We start from the raw sequence: 22,976 nt of genomic DNA on the forward strand, positions 1-22,976 counted from the left end.
TATAGGTCCTCCAGTGTAATTCAATGGTCAACTTCTGCTGGTGGGTTCTAGAGAGTCCTTCTCTAGGCATTTGTAGGTTCTTGAGGGCAATCCTATGGTCATCTTCCTATGGAATGTTTTTATTGCTCTTTTTTAAAAAGAGCCTTGTGCCGGCAGGACTGAAAACCAACAGGACGGAGCTTTGAATCTGGGGAGAGCACGGATGAGCTCCCTCTGCCAGCTCCAGCTTCCCATGCAGGAACATGAGAGAAGTCTCCCACAAGGATGATAAAATATAAAAAAAAATCTGGGTGTCCCCTGGACAACATCTTTACAGATGGCTAATTCTCTCACAACAGAAGTGACTCGCAGTTTCTCAAGTCAATCCTGACACCAAAAAAATGTTTTTATTCGGTTTTTCCACTTTCATGAAGGTCCTGCACCCCTATCCCCAAGTTAATTTATGGCGCTTGGAGTCTTACCAGGTGCTTTAACGGTTTCAGTGCCAACACGGGCTGCCATGCTGAGTGAATCCTTGCCTCCGTCCACAGCCACTCCCAGTTCGCTCATGACGGAGCACATGGCCCTGCAGGCCTCCGCCAAGGCTGCCCCTTCGCCCGGCAACTTGGCCGCCCACATCCAGTTCCCACTGCATTTGACGTCCTGCAAGAATGCACACAGATTCCACAAGGTGAGGCTACGTAACACAGAAAAGGTGTATATGTCACACATATACCTCACCTTTATTTTTCATTCCTTGCTTCTGTACTAGATAACTCCATTTTCCAATGGCCTCAGTGTAAAGCAATGGTTCTCATCCTGTGGGTCCCCAGGTGTTTTGGCCTACAACTCCCAGAAATCCTAGTCAGTTTACCTGCTGTTTGGATTTCTGGAAGTGAAAACCAAAACATCTGAGGACCCACAGGTTGAGAACCATTGGTCTAAAGCAGTGGTTCTCGACCTGTGGGTCCCCAGGTGTTTTGGCCTACAACTCCCAGAAATCCCAGCCAGTTTACCAGCTGTTAGGATTCCTGGAAGTTGAAGGCCAAAAACATCTGGGGACCCACAGGTTGAGAACCACTGGAAAGGCTCCTCACACATCCAATGATAGGGCATTTGATTATCAATCAAAGAGTCTAGGTAGAACTAGGTATATTTGGGGAACCCATTCTTTCAACTGAACCCTAATGTCAAAAAGACTGGTGTGTACCATCTATTGCATCACTTGTGTGCATATGCATTCAAGTTACCTGTTGACTTACAATGAATTTCATGTAGTTTTCTTGGGCAAAGAAAACTCACAGATGATTTTGCCAGTTCCTTCCTATGAAATATAGCCTGCAGCATCTGGGATTCCTTGGTGGTCTCCCATCCAAGTACTAACCAGGGCTGGGCCTGCTTAGTTTCCACAGTCAGATGAGATCTGGAGCCCTTAACATCAATAAAACATATGTTCTCCTAGTAACATGTTTTTGACACCAAAAGTAACCCTTGAACTACACCTAGTTCTAGAACAGTTGTTCTCAACCTGGGGTCCCCAGATGTTTTTGGCCTTCAACTCCCAGAAATCTTAACAGCTAGTAAACTGGCTGGGATTTCTGTGAGTTGTAGGCCAAAAACATCTGGGGACCCAAGGTTGAGAACCACTGTTCTAGAATAAGATATTCAGAAATGGGAGGAAATGAAATGCAATAAATAGGGAACAATGTACATCAAAAGCAGAGGAAAGGACTTACCTTAAGATCAGTGACCCGAGCAAATACCAGGTTGGTGAGGGCTTCTGCCACTGCCAATCGTGCTCCAGCAGCGGGATCAATGAGGCCTTTGATAGGCTGTTCCCCGATGGCCGTGGCTCCTCCGACTGTCTCAAAGTGGGAGAGGGCCACCACAGCAACATCCGCCAATGGGGTGTGGAGGGGACCTACACATTGCTGTTGCGCCACCAGCCCCGTCACTGAACGATCAACCTGCACTCAAGAAAACAGAAACAACTAAGTGAAAAGCAAGCAAGCATTCATTCAAAACTTTCCAGCCATGTATTTATACATGTCCAAGAGAACTGGAGAATCATATCTTATTCTGACAAGTACCTTATTGGTCAGGTATCGTTTACTAGCCACAGCCGGCAGCCTCAGCACGCGATGGAGAGCATCGACCACACTCAAGTCTTGGGGAAGATCCAAAGGTTGGAGGGCTCGGCTCATGTGATTCAAAACGAATTCCTATTTGGTAATTAACAGGAAAAGAATGCAAAGTGTTAGTAGCCAGCTAGATCATTCCACACAGCATGCAAAGCCTACAAGAGTGTGCATTATCCATAAGTCATATCTGTTGCCATTTCCATGATTGGGCATAAGAGGTTGGAGATACGAAATTAATTAAACCCCAGGCAATGGAAATGGATTCTGGTTTGAATGCTGGAAGTTGTTGCCCTTCTGCTGAGCAGATATGAATGAAATTACTTTGAATGCTTAACACCCATCCTGGTAAGAATTATAACTGGACACTGTTATCTAAAGTTCTTGGCCAAGATAGAAATAATTTATTTATTAGGATGTGTTGTTAACTGGTCCATCGGACACAAGCCCTTCACTTCTCCTAACCATCTCCTTACCTTGCGTGGCATCTTGCCCAGAACCCATTCCAGCTTCAGGTTCACAGGTGTGGGTCTCTCTCCCACCTGCCCCTTGGCCACCTCAGTCTCGCTTGCAGCATGTTTGGTGTCATCAACCAGCACAATCTGTTGAAGAATCCATTGACCAAATAAATGAGTTATAATTATACAAAATTAGCATATATACCCAAGTATTGCCTGGGTTTCAAAAGGGCTGCTGTCCACCTACTTTCTCCTTCTCCTTCTATGTCATAATTGTCAGATATTAAAAATTGACTACATATTTTCAATTACACGTGAGTCAAGCACTGAAAGGGTTAAATGGAGGTAGAACTCAGCAAAAGCTATAGTTCTATATAAGCAGGTGTGCCTGTAGCTTAGCAGCCGTTGGTCTGAGAGAGCCCTCAGTGTGAGAAGTCCTCAGTGGAAGAAAGGCCTCAGTGTGAGATAGGCCTCAGTGTTAGTAGGCCTGGTGTGAGAGAAGCTTCGGTGAGAGAAGCCCCAGGTTGAAGGCCATCGTGTGTGAAGCTTCAGTGTGAAGGCTGTTGTGTGTGTAAAGCTACTGTGTGAAGCTCCTGTGTAATTTCAGTCTGAGAGGAGGTTCTGTGAGAGCGAAGCTGTTCATCTGCATGAGAAAGAAGCCCAGCATGGAAGCAAAGAAGGAAGTGTAAAGAACTTTACTTGTATTTGTAAATACTGTAACCATATTATTTTGCTATAAAGAAAAGCCTGCTATGGAAGAGATCACATTGGTCTATGTGTTTTTGTTCTTTTTATCACTTTTGGCTACTGGTACTGACTCACGTTGTTGCTGAAAAGTTACTCTGCTTTGCATTTATGAGGAGGGTATTTTGTTAATAAGTCCAGTTGCCCAACAATAATGTCTCCATGGCAAATTCATAGAGACTTATCCATCTCCTCCAGTCACAATCAAGTGAAAGCATAGATACAGATTCAGCAGTTATGTCAGTCTTCCTATAGATAATTATAGTTTGTACATAACACTAAATTGTGATTAATGAAAGACTGAAACCAACTCATCCAATTTTCTCATCATAATGATGCTGGAGAAGGAGGAGGGGAGTCATGCAAGATTTCAGTTTCCTTCTGGTTCATAATTACAAAGGCACACACACCCAACTGCCTCCTATTCATTTTCATCATACCCGTCCATCGCCTGTAATCCTTCCCACAAAGTCAACTGGGCAACGTTCACGGCGGGCTAAGCGATGGAGGAAGTCCGCATGGCGGGGACGTAGCAAGAGGGCATTTGATTCTTGGTATTCGGCCCCCCAGATCTCCAAGACACTCAGTGTGGGATCTCCCAGCTGCAAAGGAAAAAGGGGGGGGGGGGAGAAAACACGCCATTGGTCTCAGTGAATTTGTGAGATTTATTTATTCAGCAGTTATATCCATCTACTCTAGTAAGAACTAGTAAATAAGATTCAGCCATAGAGCATTTACAACCCTGTTTGCTCCCATAATGTACTTTAAAAAAATAATTATTTATTATTGTAAGGAACCTATCTTCCTCTGGTCTGTTGTAGTCAGCATTGCAAAATATTTAATATAGAATTTAACGTTCTCATTATTTAGAAGTAACTAATCCTGTTATTTTATTTCATTTTTCAAGTAATCTTGGACTCTTCCAGACAGGTTTTCTGGCAGTGAGGACTCATAATGCAGAAAACCTGGGATCAGATCCTGGGATATAGGACCTATCTGGAAGGGTACAATATTAAAACCCATTTTTGGTGGTACAAAACATACCTAGGAACAGGGACTCCAGATATATGCCCTGTTATTCTAAAATCAATTAAAATCAATTAAACTGAGTAATACTGCAGAATGAAGCAATCTCTTAAATTATCCACCATTATCTTATTTAACTAAGCTTTAGTTCGTATAGAATAATTAACTGCAATTCATTTGTTATTTGCGACTATTGGATTCCAAACTTTCTTTGCAAGGAAGCTTTCCAAGGTTTTTTTCCTTCAGTAATTTTAGTTTTGTTTCTGCAAGTTTTGTTGTGAAAATGGACCACTCCCGCTCTCAGAGTTTTGGTAACAGGATGGAATTAAAATTCATTCTGTTTCTTGTATTGTCGAAGGCTTTCATGACCGGAATCACTGGGTTGTTGTTGGTTTTTTTGGGCTATATAGCCATGGTCTAAAGGCATTCTCTCCTGACGTTTTGCCTGCATCTATGGCAAGCATCCTCACTACCTCTGAGGATGCTTGCCATAGAAGCAGGCAAAACGTCAGGAGAGAATGCCTCTAGACCATGGATATATAGCCTGAAAAAACCTGCAACAACCCATTCTGTTTCTCTTGCTTCCGCTCTTCTTTTTCTCTTACAAACATCAGATTTAATTCCATGGATTTCTTATCACTCTCTTCTTTCATTAATTCTGTTAATTTTCTTAATAACTGAGTGTTATCCATTTCTTTTTACTTTCCATCTTCACTATTTCCTTCTGCTCCGTAATTAAGGATGGAAATGATGTGGAGTAGGAGGGAGGGTCTTTGTAGCTGTTTCCCCTTTATTGGCCTCTGTGGTGGTGGTGGGCTCCTCCTTATTTTCTCTAGGGTCACCATTTCCAATCTTGTGTATGCCCTGTCCGATGGTTTTGTTTGTACCCTCTGGGTATGAGCAAGACATAATTTTAAATGAACAAACAAATATTTTAAAAAATGATTCAGAGGTCAGAGTTAAGAGGAATAGTAGCTGCTGCTTTCAATGTCAGCAGCACAAGCATCATAGATAGTTTTTTTTTCAAATTGTTCACTGGAGTTGTAGTTTGGTGTGGCAAACACACTTTTGGCAGAGATGGCTAAAGAACATGTAGAAACTCCAACTTCAATCTCTGAGGATGCCTGCCATAGATGTAGGCAAAACATCAGTAGAGAATGCTTCTAGAACATGGCCAAACAGCTTGAAAAATCTACAACAACCCAGTGATTCCGGCCATGAAAGCCTTCAACAATACATACAACTCCAATTATTCCACAGTATAGAACCATGACAGTTAAAGTAGAGTCAAAATGCATTATTTCTACAGTGTAGATCTACACTAAGATATAGAGTTGATTTACAGATCCGCTGACACTGGAATTATTTATTTATTTATTCGTGTCACTTTTATCCCACCCACATCAGCCTGAAGGCGACTCAGAGCAGCATACAAATCGGCACAATTAGATGCCATATAAAAATACCATATATACTCAACTATAAGCCAACCCGAATAGAAGCCGAGGCACCTAACTTTACCACAAAAAACTGGGAAAATGTATTGACTCGAGTATAAGCCAAGGGTGGGAAATGCAGCAGCTACTAGTAAATTTCAAAATAAAAATAGATACCAATAAAATTATATTAATTTAGGCATCACTAAGTTAAATGTTTTTGAATATTTACATAAAACTGTAATTCAAGATAAAGCTGTCCAACTATGATTAAACCATTATTCTAACCTTCTTCAATGTAAATATGCTTACATATCCTCCCAATAATAATAGAGTAAAATAATAATAATAATAATAATAATAAGTAAAATAATGAATCTAACAATAATAATAACAGGGTAAAATAATAAATATAATAACAACAATAATAAAATGATAAATATAATAATAATAATAACAACAACAAAGTAAAATAATAAATAACCTTGAGTATAAGCCGGGGGAGACTTTTTCAGCCTAAAAAAAGGACTGAAAAACTAGGCTTATACTCAAGTATATACAGTACATACATTGGTTAAAAGCCAAAAAAAAAAAAATCACATTACGATATATTTAAAAACCATAAAAAATGATAAAAATTATAAAAACTATGTCTTGTTGTTCAAATCCTCAACCGTTCCATCGTCTTAGCTGTTCCTAGTTCATATTCCAATTTGAGTTTATCTGGTCATGCTGAAGTTCCAAATGCTTGCTCAAAGAGCCAGGTTTTCACTCTTTTTCGAAAGGTCAGGAGGGAGGGGGCCGATCTAATATCCCTAGGCAGGGAGTTCCACAGCTGAGGGGCTACAACTGAGAAGGCCCTGTCTCTCATCCCCGCCAGACATGCCTGTGAAGCAGGCAGGATCGAGAGCAGGGCCTCCTCAGATGATCTCAGCATCCTGGAAGGTTCATAGGGGGAGATGCATTTGGATAGATAAGCTGGGTTGGAATCGTTTAGGGCTTTATAGGCTAAAGCCAGCACTTTCAATTGTGCCCTGTAGCCCAATTCATCACCACTGGGTTGGAGAGAAGTTATTTCAGAGCACTGACCTGGAAACGGCTTGAATAGATCACAGCTCCAGCCGGTTCACTCAGCTCTTTCAGAACATTCCCTACAATAGAAAAGAAAATACATTTGCAAAGACCTCCAAGTACACTTCCAAAATCTTTATAGCATTGACCTATCAGCATTGTTTGACATTTCCATCACCAGTTATGCGCTTGGTACAAGTCATACTGCACACAGATCTATAGGCAAGTTCTCCAAAGGAGAATGTATTGCTCAACTGTCGTATCTCAGAGCTCTCCACCAGCCATCTCTCTCACCATTGCCTCCAGCACCCTGGTCATGCAAGCTGCAAATGGGATTGTCCTCGCCACTCTCCACACAGCCTCGCAAGACCCGGTTCATCTTCTGCTCCATCTCAGCATCGCCACGCTGCACTGCCCCAAAGTCCAGCTCACTGGCATTATCACCTTGCACCTGTCCACGGACAGAGAAATTGTTGGGAGGGATGAAAGGCTTCACAATAAAGAGCCATGGCTTTGTCATGGGATTTATTTATTTTTTTTGGTTGTGTCAGAAGCGACCTGAGAAACTGCAAGTTGCTCCTGTTGTGAGAGAATTGGCTGTCTGCAAGGACATTGCCCAGGGGATGCCGGATGATTTTGATGTTTTATCATCCTTGTGGGAGGCTTCTCTCATGTCCCTGCATGAGGAGCTGGAGCTGATAGAGGGAGCTCATCCACCTCTCCCCGGATTCGAACCTGCGACCTGTCGGTCTTCAGTCCTGCCGGCACAGGGCTTTAACCCACTGCACCACATGGGATGGCAACTCCTTTAAGAAAGGCTAGGAAGAGCCTAGCAAAGCGGAACAACTTGTTGTTACAAGCCCACAACTCCAAAGTATCCAAAATTATTTACCCTAAGATAATGGCGTTAGTGGTTTCCATATCAGTACAGTGGTAAATCTAAGATAGGCTTTAATCTGAGCTTTTGATGATCTGCTTTAACTGTTATTCTTAAAGCTGGAATGGGGGGAAGTTGGGTCCAGAACTTCTGATAACAATAAGTCTAGGTTGACATGCACAGCAATTCACAGTCCAAGTAATATGGAAGAAATCAGCTACTGTCCTCCCCAGCTTTAGGGTGAATCCATATTATTTATTTATTTATTTATTCATTTATTCAAAACATTTATATTCCGCCCTTCTCACCCCGAAGGGGACTCAGGGCAGAGAACAGCATATATATGGCAAACATTTAATGCCGGGAGACAAATCCATATACACATACATAAACATTAAAAACATTTATCAAAATATTAAAACACACCATTTAAAACTGTCCTAGTCATTATAGAATCAATGAAATCTGATACCACTTTAACTGCCATGGTGCAATGTTATAGAAATGCAGAAGCTGTAGTTTAGTGAGGCACCAACATTCTTTGGCGCCTTGGAAAACTACAACTCCCAGAATGTCATAGCAGTTAAAGTGGTGTCAAACTGCATTAATTCTATTGTATCAATGCTCCCTTATTTATTTATTTTATTTAAACTCAAGGCGGTTTACAACAAGTCAGTACACATAACAACAAAATACAAATTGAACATTAAAAAGTATAAAACCACAATAGAAGCAATAAAAACAAACATAATTATCATCAGCATCTCCTAGTCAAATAACGTTGTCCAAGTTCCAATGTCGAGTGATTCTATTTCCTATGTTAGTTACTCTGCATTTGTAAACGCTTGCTCATATAACCATGTCTTAACTTGTCTTTGAAATGTTAAGAGTTGGTGAGCCATAATCTCCCTAGGGAGAGCGTTCCATAGCCGAGGGGCCACCACAGAGAAGGCCCCTCTCTCATCCCCGCCAACCGTACTTGTGATGAGGGTGGGATTGAGAGCAGGGCCTTCCCAGATGATCTTAAAGTACTAGATGGTTCATAAGGGGAGATGCGTTCAGACAGGTAAGTTGGGCCAGAACCGTTTAGGGCTTTATAGGCTAAAGCCAGCACTTTGAATTGTGCCCGGTAGCAAACTGGCAGCAGAAAGATAGATGATATATCGACCTTCAAAGATGAAGAGTAGAGAAAGAAGAGGATCCTTTGGCTTACCTGGATGGAAGAAGCAGCTCCTCCCCCAACACCAATCCGGTAGACAGGGCCTCCAACTTTTACTACATCCATACCTGCAAATCAGAATTAGCTTTGCCATTGTAGGGTTTTGATGGGTTCTTAGAAATACGAAGACTATGATGGATAAAATCTCAGAAACAGGGGTGGAGAAGGGGAAAACCCAAAGCCTTTGAACTTAAAAGTAACAATCATTACCTGGCTGTGGGACTTCCTTGCGCACATGGCTATCCTCCATTGCCCCAATGCCTCCGCTGAACATGATGGGTTTGATCCACTCATGCCGCTCGCCATCCGCCAGACGCATCCCAAAAGAACGTGCAAAGCCTGGGCCAAAGAATGTGGACAACTGATAAGTGAGGTTCCTTTTTGTTTTCAAATATTGTTTTTATATACCTCAACAATACAGGCAGTCCCCAAGTTACCAACAAGATAGGTTCTCTAGGTTTGTTCTTAAGCTGAATTTGCATATAAATCAGAGCAGGTACATTTTTCAAGTGTAACTCCAGATACATCTACATATATATAAGCTTTGGATAACATAGGGAAGGGTTAATACCCCTGCCTGTTTGCTGTCTGTGCCCGTTCAGAAGATTTCTCCTAACTTTCTGTCCCTGTGATATGTTCTTCTTACATATGTATCTTGGGTACCCGGCAATGCATAAGGTTGTGGGTGAACTACAACTCCCATCAGTACTTAATGTTTGTTATGTAGTTTGCTCTAGATGCATTATGGGTGGGATTCAGTGTGCTCTCTAGCTGTAGGGTAAACTACAACTCCCACTATGGTGAGTCAGTCCCCTCAAACCCCTCCAGTAGGCTGAGCTAGTCACTGGGGTTTTGCGTGCCAAGTTTGGTCCACGTCCATCATCAGTGGAGGTCACAGTTTCTCTGGTTGTGGGTGAACTACAACTCCCAAAAAGGAAGGTCAGTTGCCCCCAAATCTCCCCAGTAATCAAATTTCAGCATATCAGGTCTGTGTGCCAAGTTGGGTTCAGATCCATCAGTGTTTGGGTTCACAGTGGTCTCTGGATGTAGGTGAACTACAACTCCCCCAAATGAAGGTGAATTTTCCCCAAAGACCTCCAGTACTTTTTTGTCATGGGAGTTCTGTGTGCCAAGTTAGTTCCAGATCCATCACTGGTGGAGTTCAGAGTGCTCATTGATTACAGGTGAACTATACATCCCAGTACCTACAACTCCTATAAATCATGATGAATTCTCCCCAAACCTCTCTAGTACATTCAGTTGCTGATCAATTCCTTCATTTGCTGTTTGCCATAGAAAAGAATAGGAAAGGGTTAAGGGAGACTCAGTGGGCAGGATCATGCAAATTCCATGCCAATGGAGAGAGTAAGAAACACTGGGATGCCTGTGGTGGAGGAAAAACAAAATCTAGGATGACATTGACTGAATTAAAGCCTTCACTTGAGTGGTGGGCAGTATGGTGTTTGTGGAAGACATGTCGGCAGGGCCCTTGGACATGTTTATGGCATTATAACTTGCAATGTCATTGGAGGGAGGGTCATTGATGTCTCCTAAGTAGTGGGAGTTATAGCTATTTGTGGAAGTGGGAGTCTATCTGTGTAAGTGGACACCCCAGCCACATACACACATACATATTTTCATTTTCACTTCTATTATATGTGAATAGATAGATAGATAGATAGATAGATAGATAGATAGATAGATCAATAGATAGGAGATTTGTTATTATTATATGTTCCTCCAAGTCATTTCCCACTTATGGCAAACCTATCAAATAAACATGTTGTGGCCGTAAATATATCCAACACAGTTGCAAAGGTGGCCTTACTCTATTTTCTTTTGTCATGCTCACCTGCCAACACAGGTTCTCCAAATTTGTTTCCATAGTCAGAAGCACCATCACTGGCTCCAATGGCCACCTCCACAGGTCGGGCAAAGTTGCCAGGATAAGGGAAGGATGAATCCTCCCATGGTAATGAGTATCCTGCAACCAAGAGTGAGGAACAGGTGAGAGAAATAGCACAACTTAGTGGTTCCAGGGCTGAAGCGGAATCAGGGAGACCTTGCTTCATATTCCAAGTTACTGCTACTAACCTGGGATGTGGAGATTGCCAAAGCTGTAGCCAGCCGTGCCGGCAATCACATGGGCTCCGCGCCCTGTGCATTGCACATCTCGAATCCGCCCGCCGGTCCCTGTGGTGGCACCACTGAAAGGGGCAACGCCTGGAAAGATAATCCAAAAGCAACACAGGCATCACAAATAGGGCCCATTGTTCTCCCTTTGTAGCTTGCTGAGTTTGGAGACAATGCATGTTTAATTTTCAGCCACAACTAATAACAATAACAACAATGTATTGTCAAAGGCTTTCATGGCCGGAATCACTGGGTTGTTGTAGGTTTTTTCGGGCCATGTTCTAGAGGCATTTTCTCCTGACGTTTCACCTGCATCTATGGCAAGCATCCTCAGAGGTAGTGAGGTCTGTTGGAACTAGGAAAAAGGGTTTATATATCTGTGTAATGACCAGGGTGGGACAAAGGACTCTTGTCTGTTGGAGGTAGGTGTGAATGTTTCAACTGGTCACCTTGATTAGCATTTGAAGGCCTGGCAGAGCCTGGAGCAAAGATTGCTCCAGGCTCAGTTGAAACATTCACACCTAGCTCCAACAGACAAGAGTCCTTTGTCCCACCCTTGTCAAATAATCTGGACCTACTAAGTCAGAGTTTAGAGCTTTGTTTTCTCTTGAACTAGAATCAGAGTTGGAAGAGACCCCAAGGGCCATCCAGTCCAACCTCAGTCGGCCTGGCAGGAAAACATCATCAAAGCCCCATTGACAGACGGCCATCCAGACTCTTCTGAAAAACCTCCAGAGGAGACTCCGCTATCCTTTGAGGCAGCATGTTCCACTTCTGAACAGTTCTCACAGATAAGATGTTCTTCTTAATATTTAGGTGGAATCTCTTGTTATGAAATTTGAATCCTGGTCTCTAAAGCAGCAGAAAACAAGCTCTACCCTCATTGTGACCTTACCTCCCACAATGCCCACTGAACCAGAACTTTTTCTAACTCTTAGCAAAGTAAGGGAAACTTTTCTAAGGGTTTATTCAGGCAGTCTCTCTCACTATTGTCTGCCCCAAGAGCGGTTTTCTATCTGGCACATTTTCACCTTATGCCCTGGCTTCCTGGCTGCATTCCCAGACTTTGGGCCATTGACCAATAGTCAAGATTTTCATACTACAGGGATAGGGACAAGACTAAAAAATGAATCCATAGGAAGGCAGGGATTAGGCCCCTTAAAATTTCCCTTCCAGTCTGACAGTGATGCAGAAGAGGGAGCTCCCAGCATTCCCACACACTTGACTTTTCTGTCTGGGACCAATGGGGGTTGCAGTCCAAAATGTCTAAGTGGTTGATGTTGTTTCAGGGGTTGAGCAGAATTCTTGTCCACAATAATAAAAATACATTGAAAAACCACCACCTAGTTCACTCACCAGTGGGGAAGTTGTGTGTCTCGGCTGTGAAAATGACATGCCGGGTGGAGGTGCGCTTCTCAAAGGGACTGGAGCGGGAGGGGTCACTGGGCCACAATGAAAGAACTTCCCTGCCCTGGATTGCGCTGAAGAGTAAAAGCAAATTCTTAATATATTTCATTGATTTACAATCTTCACAACAAGAATGATTGACAACTGGGAAATAGAGGGAGAAAATGTGGAGGCAGTGACAGACTTTGTATTTCTACGTGCAAAGATTACTGCAGATGCAGACTGCAACCAGGAAATCAGGAGACACTTCCTTCTTGGGAGGAGAGCAAGGACCAATCTCGATAAATAAGTGAAGAGTAGAGACATCACACTGGCAACTAAGATCCACATAGTTAAAACAGTGGTATTCCTCATAGTCACCTACGGATGTGAGAGCTGGACCAGAAGGAAGGCTGAGCAAAGGAAGATAGATGCTTTTGATCTGTGGTGTTGGAGGAAAGTGCTGAGAGTGCCCTGGACTGCGAGAAGATCCAACCAGTCCATACTTCAAGAAATAAAGCCTGACTGCTCATTGAAGGGAATAGTAGAGGCCAAGATGAAGTACTTTGGCCACATCATGAGGAGACAGGAAAGCTTAGAGAAGACATTGATGCTGGGGAAAATAGAAGGAAAGAGGAAGAGGTGTCGACCAAGGGCAAGATAGATGGATGGCATCCTTGAAGTGACTAGCTTGACTCTGAAGGAGCTGGGGGTGGTGACGGCTGACAGGGAGCTCTGGCGTGGGCTGGTCCATGTGGTTACAAAGAGTCAGAAAAAACTGAACAACAACAACAGGATCTTCACATCCATCCACTCCTCCAGAGAGCTCAAGGTGCACACCTTCTTCCCTCCCATTTGCGAGGGAGTTTTCTCTGAAAGGCAGTAGCATGCCCAAGATGACTTTGCACGGCTCACTGCAGAACCAGAATCTGAACCCAAGAAGCATGCAGCCATTGCAACTGAAGTGGCATCAAACTGCATTCATTCTAATGCTTCTCTTTGCAGCTCTTGGTCTAACACCCACCTGCTGTTGTCGCAGAACTTGACCACATTGTTGGGATTGCTGTGCTCCTGCGTCTTCATGATGGACTCAAAGAGTGACTCCTTCAACTCCTTCCCATCCAACAAGAGGCGGCCCTTGAAGAACCAATGCCGGCTGTGTTCACTGCCCAAGACACAGAATGAGGGTCAGGCACAGAGGAGGCTCCCATATATTACTACTATGCTAATAATTATAAATAATAATTATAAATAATATAAATTATAATAAATATATTGTATGTACATATGATAGTGATCATAATATTGTATTACAATACTAATAATAATACAATATAATATTTTATATTACATGTAATATTACTAATAATATTGTGGTATAGTACAATATATTTATTTATTATTTATTTAAAGCATTTATATTCCGCCCTTCTCACCCCGAAGGGGACTCAGGGCAGAGCACAACATATAAACCGCAAACATTCAATGCCGAAACATATTAGACCATACACATACAAAAGCATTAAAATCACTTATCCTGATGTTAAAATCCACTAGTTAAAACTGTCTCAACATATAATAGTAACATATAATACTAATATTGTGCTATGCTAATAATTATAATATATGGTATGTACATATAACATTGGTCATAATGCTGTAATACAATACAATACTAATAATAATACAAGCCCCAAACCATCTAGCTTAGCTACTCTGACTAGAAGTGGCTTTCAAGAGTCTAAAGCACAGTTGTCAAACTTGTGGTCCTCCAGATGTTTGGGCCTTCAACTCTCAAAAGCCCCAATGAGCTTATCCAATAGCCAGGAATTCTGGGAGCTGAAGTTCAAAACACCTGAAGGGTCACAAGCTTGACACAACTGGAGGCAAATAATAGTTCTCAAGCACAATTCTATGGACAACTTCTGGTGGAAGTTGTCCATACAATTGCTCTGAAGGACCTAGAGATTTTTTAAAGAGAGAGAATATTAATCAAATCTATGAATAATCCTCTTCATTTGATGGTGGAGATGAGTCCTGTAAAACATTTACTCCAGTTCAGCAATGATGCACAATGATTCTACCATTGTGCAATGAACACCCATATATTGTAACATCACAGGAGATCCCAGGTGAATGTGAACATTGCAAAACTCCCCAGTTTTATTCCCTGCACACGCAAGTCCACTTACGAAGGCTCGTGCTGAATCCCGGCCAAGGTCACGAATGCACCCTGGCCCTTTCATGCCAGCAGGCAGCTGTTAATGTTTGGCCATGGCACTAACAATGACTCCAAACCCCATCTGCCTTGTGGTAGGGCCCCCAATAACTATAGAAGCTTCTCCTATAAAGCAGGCACCTGTTTGACTGGGCTAGATCGAAGCACTCCACGCTGGTGGGATTTCTGCCAAGTTTCTGGAAAAGAGCAGTGTAAAAATCCAAGTCCCAGGAATCAAAGGCCAGACCTGTGTTAGAGAGAGAGGACATTTTCCCATTTTTCTTAAGTTTGTCTCTTGGCAGTCTACTTCAGCCCACCCATTGTCAAGATGTCTCTTATCTCTTATCTGTGCCGTGCTCACCCCACCAGCTCAATAGATATCTAGAGCAATGATCAATCTATTTGCCCCCAAGGAACTGGGAAATCAACGCTTCTTTTCAATGTTTGATGTTTTGTCTTATGTCTGATATAACAGGCTGCATTTTTATTTAATTTTAGTTGTTAAGTCATAATTTGTTTTTATATGTTGGGTTGCCAAATTTTGTTACTATGGGTGTATTGTTGTTGTGTTCAGACACTGAATGTTTGCCTTTTATGTTTGGAGTCCCTCTAGAGATATAGGGCAGAATATAAATATTATTATTATTAATTATTAATTATTATTAATTATTATTATTATTATCCATAGGAAACTGAGAGGGGCAGAATATGATAGAACTGACATGGGATAGGACTGTCCTTGAGAGAAAGAAACAGGGATGGAAATACAAGAAAGAAAGAAAGAAAGAAAGAAAGAAAGAAAGGACAGAGAGAGGGAAGGGAAGGGAAGGGAAGGGAAGGGAAGGGAAGGGAAGGGAAGGGAAGGGAAGGGAAGGGAAGGGAAGGGAAGGGAAGGGAAGGGAAGGGAAGGGAAGGGAAGGGAAGGGAAGGGAAGGGAAGGGAAGGGAAGGGAAGGGAAGGGAAGGGAAGGGAAGGGAAGGGAAGGGAAGGGAAGGGAAGGGAGGAAGGAAGGAAGGAAGGAAGGAAGGGCAAGGCACCGTACACCCCATAAGTTACATTCTCCTAGAAATACTTCCAGATCCCCTGGACCCCATTTTAGTAGGTGGAGAGATGGGTTTAAAAAGTCTGGAAGATGGCCAGAACGTTGCCAAACCAACCCTATCACGCTCTATTGCACTTTGACCCATTGACTGGTAAGAGGTCCTCCCTACATGATCCAAGTGCCAATTTCCAGTTACATATTGTTCAAACCAACAAATCCTTTCCCATGTATCCTTATGGTCTTCTCTAATCGGGGGGGGGGGGGGTTATTTTGGGGGATAAATGATTCCAGAATTCCCTAGCCAGCATGGGGGCTTCTGGGAGCTGTAGTCCAAAAATGTATCCAACCTCCACCAAACATTCCCAGTCGTGTTTACTGTGCTCATTTGACTCTTTTTCATACCAAGCTGGTTGTTTGCCTTGACCAAGGCAGCTCTCCCTTCTCCAAGGATATCAACATCAAACACAGGTTCTGGGCGGGTTGCAACAGCAAAGCTATTGATGGGTTCCGGGTAGCATTGCTCAGTCATCCGGTCATAAAGTGAAGATACTAAGGTGGCCTCCTGGGATGGCGTTGGAGGCTGGTCACACTGAAAGAGAGAGACACAAAAATGCTTGGGATAATATTCCTACATTCCTAAGGACCAAATGCGTGTGGCAGGGAAAAATTCTGAGGATCAAACATTGGATCTAAGATGACATTCCAAAGAGATAAAGTGGGAAGCAGAGTAGTGATCAAGTTGGGGCAGTCAAGCTACTAGAAATCACAAAGAGGATCAGCTGTCTTGCTGACCAAAAGGTTAGCAGTTCGAATCCAGGGAGCGGGCTGAGCACCTGCTGTTAGCCCCAGCTTCTGCCAAACTAGCAGTTTGAAAACATGCATATGTGAGTAGATCAATAGATACCACTTTGACAGGACAGTAATGGCACTCCTTTCAGTCATGCTGGCCACATGACCTTGGAGGTGTCTACGGACAACAACGGTTCTTCAACTTAGAAATGGAGATGAGCATCACTTCCCAGAGTCGGACATGACTAGACTTAGGGTCAATGGAAATGTTTACTTTTACTTTATTAACATTTGGAAAGCTGAAATCTAGAACTCCTCTTTGGGGAAAGGAATTCGATGATAGTAGAGATAAAGAAATGCAGCCCCACCTTGAAGAGGTAGCGACGAGAACATTCAATCCGGTCAATCTGTTCCAGCCCAGCTGCCTTGCACACCGACACGGCATTAGTCGAAGCTGCAGTGGAGAAGTTCAGCCTGCAACAAAAATAATTACAACTTCTAATATCTAATTAATGTTGTTATTATTTTAAATAGGAACTGCAATGCCTTTGGCACATTCATATTGAATTCATTTTAACTGTCAACACATGCACAACAAGCATAGACTCAGTTTGGACAATATAACCAAAACATGTTAATGGGGTTTTGGTGTGGCCCCTCTCTTTGTACTTGTGCCTCAGTTTCCTTCATTGATTCTTAATTTATTTTAATTTGAGGACCAGGACATCCGAAGAAAGACCAAGGTGCTTGTTTATAATGCTACTGTCCTCTTAACCCTGCTATAGGCCTGCAAGACCAAGATTGTCTACAGATGTCACACTTAACTCCTGGAATGATTCCACCAGCATTGGCTCCGAAAAATCCTGCAAATATCTTGGGAAGACAGGGAGACAAATGTCAGCGTGCTGGAAGAAGCAAAGATCACCAGCACTAAAGTGATGCTCCTACGCCATAAACTACGCTGGACTGGCCACATTGTTCAAATGCCCCATCACCATCTCTCAAAGCAGTTCCTATACTCCCAACTCAAGAATGGGAAAAGTAATGTTGGTGGACAGGAAAAGAGATTTAAAGATGGGCTTAAAACCAACCTTTAAAACTGTGGCACAGACACGGAGAACTGGGAAGCCCTGGCCCTTGAGTGCTCTAACTGGAGGTCAGCTGTGACCAGCAGTGTTGTGGAATTTGAAGAGGCAAAATGGAGGGCGAAAGGTAAAAATGTGCCAAGAGGAAGGCACATCAATCCAACCCTGACCGGGACCGCCTTCCACCTGGAAATCGATGTCCTCACAGTGAGAAAACATGGAGATCAAGAATAGGGCTCCACAGCCTCCTACGGACCCACTGCCAAGACACTAGACTTGGAGGACCATCATCGCTGGGCTATGAGGGATTGCCTAAATACATAAGTCTTAATTTATACATATTTTTATCTGTTGTGTCAGTCCAACCCTTCACACCAGGACTAGGGAACATGTGGCCCTCCATATTTTGTGTAATTCCAAATCCCATCATCCTTCACCATTGGTTTTACTGGGTAAGTGTGATCAAAGTTGCAGTCAATTCCCTACATATGTACAAAACCTGCAGTTTAGCACTGGTAATCATAGTTTAAACAAGAGTTTCCAATCCTGATTTAGAGACAAACTATATGTGTATTCAGGCATTTAATAGTTAAGTTTTAACTGAAGACGGAACAGTATTAGCCCCATGTCTCCAAACCAGGCGTGAAAGTTTGGTCCTGAGCATCTACAACTTCTTACCGTATTTAAAAAACATATTTTGCATCCAGATACCCTCTAAAGTGGAAGACAAATTTGCAATGATTTTGGCTGTCTCTCAACCAATTTTAAACAAGGAGATGACTTTTTCCAACAAGAAGTGACTTCTGAGTCACAGTTTGAAAAGTTCTATTCTTACCCTAAGATACTCAGTAAAGAGCAACAATGTGTCAAAATTGTCTCTCACGCTCCTTTGTGATCACCTGAGATTTTTTTAAAAATTGTCGTAACATAGTTTTACTTAATGGAAACATCACAGGATACAACACAAGAATTCAAAGACGGAACTGTAATGTATGTAAATCCTTAACATGGGATGCATCTACTCACTATGAAATGAATATAGTTTTGTTGGAAATAGCAACCTTCTTCAAGCCTCCTATACTGATTATGTGATATGTATATATTTTTGATTGCTTACTATATTGTATGCTTTTGAACTGTGGTGTTGGAGGAAAGTGCTGAGAGTGCCTTGGACCGCGAGAAGATCCAACCAGTCCATACTTCAAGAAATAAAGCCTAACTGTTCATTGGAGGGAAGAATAGTAGAGGCCAAGATGAAATACTTTGGCCACATCATGAGGAGACAGGAAAGCTTAGAGAAGACGATGATGCTGGGGAAAATGGAAGGAAAAAGGAAGAGAGACCGACCAAGGGCAAGATGGATGGATGGTATCCTTGAAGTGACTGGATTGACCTTGAAGGAGCTGGGGGTGGTGACGACCGACAGGGAGCTCTGGCGTGAGATGGTCCATGAAGTCACGAAGAGTCGGAAATGACTGAACGAATGAACAACAAAACTATATTGTATGTATATGATTTAGTATGCAGTTTTCCCTTAACTCTGTGTTGCTTCAGGTTGTGGGAGGGACTACAGATCATGTGACCAGATCTGGGACTATTCAGACTGAGACTCCATTTTAGAAATCAGTACAGTACCATTTAGGGTTTTACATCGGAAGCAGTACAGTTTAGAAGTTAGTCAGTGTCAGCATGCTGCAGTGTATAGTCAGTCTGTATTGAGTCAATGTTCAGTAATGTATTAGACTGAAGAGAGTGTTAGTCTGTATGCAACAAATACGAGACTAAAACAGAATGCTTTAGAGAACAGGTTGTTTAAACTCTCAGCCAATAAGAAATGTACCTGTACGCTGAATACATGAAGTTTGTAAGTAAACCAACTATATTACTTTTAACAAAGACTACTCATGATTTAGAGGCAATATAATTTATGGGAGAGTAGATGTTTTTTGGGCAACTGAAATAGCACTTCTGAAGATCTGCTATATATTTTGTTCTGTAGCATATCTTTGTTCCTAACAGTTCAGAGATATAACCAGGTATATCAGTCTAACAACTGAGAAACCTAATTGGCCTTGTATGGATACTAGTGGATATTTACCACTAAGGAGAAGATTCACTCAAATGAGTATTTAACTCTTCTCAGGAAGATAATACTTTACAAAAAGTTTTGATTATTCCAAATAGTGTGAATGCTAATTAATCTCCAAAAGGGTCACACTTCCAAAATGGCTATGGAGATTCCTGGTTTTCCAAAAGGTTATGACCTCTAAAAGGTCATGCCTTCCAATGAATATAGTTTGACATTATGTTCAATGCTATGGAATAATAGATTTATCATCTACTTAAGCACCAGGATTCTTTTGCAGAGACCTTTTAAAACTATACTTCCCATATTTATTTATTTATCATGCCAGAAATGAACCAAGGGTACAGTTGTAACATATTTTAAAACACAAAGTTTAAAAAACTTGGCATTATACTAAATGTCTTTTGACCAGTAGCTGGCCACTTGGGAGTACTTCTGGTGTGGCTGTGAGAAGGTCCTCCACTGTGCATGTCACAGGGTTCAGGTTGCATTGTAGTAGGTGGTCTGTGGTTTGCTCTTCTCCACACTTGCATGTCGTGGACTCCACCTTGTGACCCCATGTCTTAAAGTTGGCTCTGCATCTCGTAATGACAGAGCTCAGTCTGTTCAATGCCTTTCAAGTCGCCCAGTCTTCTGTGTGCCCAGCAGGGAGTCTCTCATTCGGTATCAATCATGGATTGAGGTTCCGGGTTTTAGCCTGCCACTTTTGGACTCTCCCTTGCTGAGGTGTTCCTGCGAGTGTCTCTGTGGTGCTAGGAATTATATCATACGAAGGCTGACTGGCACAACCTGGGGAGCACAACCAGACACAATGAAGACATCCCCTTGTGCATTGCTACTCTGCTACTGAATACACCTCCCATGACTCCATAGCAGAGACATGGAAATTAAAATGGTGCCAAACTGCATTAATCCTACAGTGTAGGTTTCATCATGGCATCTAAACATGGCTGGGCACACATACTCTGATCTATCATGCAACATCAGCTGTTTAATTCTTCCCTCATAGACCAGACTTACCGAGGGCCGATCTCAACTAGTAAATCAGAAGGGGATGGGCTGAGAAAGGATTTGTTTGCAATGTCACCATGTTCAAAGGGGCAGCCAAAGACCCAATGCAGCATCTCCATCTCCTGGGCATTTGGGGGTTCTGAACCTGGCAAGGAAAAAGAATGGAGAAAAGGGTGAAAAACATCATCCCAAATGCACCAGAGCAATAGACCAGCCCACACTTGGGTTGCATCTACACCAGGCATGGACAAACTTGGGTCCTCCAGGTGTTTTGGACTTCAACTCCCACAATTCCTAACAGCCTACCGGCTGTTAGGAATTGTAGGAGTTGAAGTCCAAAACACCCGGAGGGCCCAAGTTTGCCCATGCCTGATCTACATGATAAAGTGAATGTATTTTGAACCCACATTGACCACTATGGGTTAAGGCTATGGAATCATAGAATTATAGGAGTATAAGATCTTGGGTCTTCTCTTCCAAAGAGTGCTGATGCATCACCAAACTACAACTTCCAGGATTCCATAGTAGTGTCAACCTGCATTAATTCTACAGTGTAGATACACCCTTTATCTTGAGACAGCTTGTGATTGAAGTCCCTGGCCACCTTCTTGCCCCATAAAGGAGAAGTTAGCCAACATGTACAACTCCATCTACACTGTAATCAGGCCCGTAGCCAAGATTTTGTTTGGGGGGGGGGGGGCTGAGTCTGAGTGAAAGAGGGTCTACCCTAGCAAACCTTTTGTATCGTTACCCCAATACCCCCATGCATATGGGATATATTGAGCATGGTGATCAGATCATGAAATGAACAAACATAACAGTTTAAATAATGTACCAGTAAGGCCTTCTCGCGAACCACCATGAGAATTTGGGGGGGGGGGGGCTGAAGCCCCCTAAGCCCCCCCTCCAATGGCTACATGCCTGACTGTAATCTTAATTACTCCCTTTCTTGATCACCAACTGATGTCCTTTCTGTACCTGTCCAGCTGACGTTGAAGCACACTTCCTTCTGTACCGCTTGGACGCCATCTCCCAAAGCAGCTTTGGCTGAACGTAGTAGGCTGCCGAGGGCACTTTCCGCCTCTGTTGGCCGCTGATAATAGTGTAGGACCACCATGGCAGAGCCCTAAAGAGGGAAAAATAAGCCGTAGTTACTTGTAAATTGTGTCTTTTTGGCTGAAAAGGAGATAAACTTGGTATTTTAAAGGCAACCTTCCGGTTGTCCATATGTGTCTAGTATGTTCAGGGTGTTATGATTATCAAATTTCTATTGTATAGGAATGGAAGCCAGAGAAAGGAAAGAAGGAAGCCAGAGAACAATATGGAAGGGACTAGATCCCAGCAAACAGAGGATGCAAAGCTTTAAAAGTGTTTATTGGGCCCACGATTCAAAGCATCTACGCCAGCGTTTCCCAATCTAGCTGTTGGGGGGGGGGGGTCACAAGGGGGTGTCAGAGGGGTCACCAAAGACCATCAGAAAACACAGTATTTTCTGTTGGTTGTGCAGGTTCTGTGTGGGAAGATTGGCCTAATTGTATCATTGGTGGGGTTCAGAATGCTCTTTGATTGTAGGTGAACTATAAATCCCAGCAACAACCATTCCCAAATATAAAGCTCAATTTTCCCAAAACTCTACCAGTGTTCACATTTGGGCATACTGAGTATCCGTGCCAAGTTTGGTCCAGATCCATCATTGTTTGACTCCACAGTGCTCTCTGGATGTAGGTAAACTACAACTCCAAAACTCAAGGTCAATGCCCCCCAAACCCTTCCAATTTTCTGTGGGTTATGGGAGTTCTGTGTGCCAAGTTTGGTTTCATTCCAGTGGAGTTCAGGATGCTATTTGATTATAGGTTAACTATAAATCCCAGCAACTACAACTCCCCAATAACAAAACCAACCGCCCTCCCCAACCCCACCATTACGATTCATAACAGTAACAAAATTACAGTGACGAAGTAGCAATGAAAATAATTTTATGGTTGGGGGCCACGACAACATGAGGAACTGGATTAAGAGGTTGTGGCATTAGTAAGTTTGAGAACCACTGATCTAAGCCAAGATAGGCATTGTGAATATCTGGACTGGAAGTCCTAGCTGCCCCATGTAACACAGACAATGGTGATGAATGATGGAAATTGTAGTCTAGCAGCACTGCAATTCCAATCCCTGATCAAAACTGGGCAATACAATGAGTGAAAAGGGAACACAGATAGTACCTATTGGCAGGTGACAAACTATTACAATTCCTTAGAGATTGGGACTAAGTTTGGATAAA

General features: G+C 42.6%; 1 protein-coding gene across 1 annotated transcript in view; it reads right to left on the reverse strand.

The window, feature by feature from the left end:
- PFAS (phosphoribosylformylglycinamidine synthase) overlaps positions 1-22,976 on the reverse strand; it is a 37,554-nt gene that overhangs the window by 12,670 nt on the left and 1,908 nt on the right. Inside the window, exons 2-19 of the mRNA XM_060780083.2 lie at positions 21,677-21,824; positions 20,708-20,843; positions 16,885-16,990; positions 16,130-16,316; positions 14,827-14,932; positions 13,492-13,632; positions 12,438-12,562; positions 11,043-11,171; positions 10,801-10,932; positions 9,159-9,287; positions 8,943-9,016; positions 7,147-7,303; positions 6,871-6,932; positions 3,760-3,921; positions 2,594-2,719; positions 2,070-2,201; positions 1,716-1,946; positions 462-642 (exon numbers count right to left, since the gene is read on the reverse strand). Of these exons, the coding sequence (XP_060636066.2) occupies positions 462-642; positions 1,716-1,946; positions 2,070-2,201; positions 2,594-2,719; positions 3,760-3,921; positions 6,871-6,932; positions 7,147-7,303; positions 8,943-9,016; positions 9,159-9,287; positions 10,801-10,932; positions 11,043-11,171; positions 12,438-12,562; positions 13,492-13,632; positions 14,827-14,932; positions 16,130-16,316; positions 16,885-16,990; positions 20,708-20,843; positions 21,677-21,815 (2,455 nt within the window). The 5' untranslated portion in view covers positions 21,816-21,824. The remainder of the gene's footprint in view (positions 1-461; positions 643-1,715; positions 1,947-2,069; positions 2,202-2,593; positions 2,720-3,759; positions 3,922-6,870; positions 6,933-7,146; positions 7,304-8,942; positions 9,017-9,158; positions 9,288-10,800; positions 10,933-11,042; positions 11,172-12,437; positions 12,563-13,491; positions 13,633-14,826; positions 14,933-16,129; positions 16,317-16,884; positions 16,991-20,707; positions 20,844-21,676; positions 21,825-22,976) is intronic.

The sequence above is a fragment of the Anolis sagrei genome, chromosome 6 (assembly GCF_037176765.1).
Source record: "Anolis sagrei isolate rAnoSag1 chromosome 6, rAnoSag1.mat, whole genome shotgun sequence".
Classification (NCBI taxonomy): Eukaryota; Metazoa; Chordata; class Lepidosauria; order Squamata; family Dactyloidae; genus Anolis; species Anolis sagrei.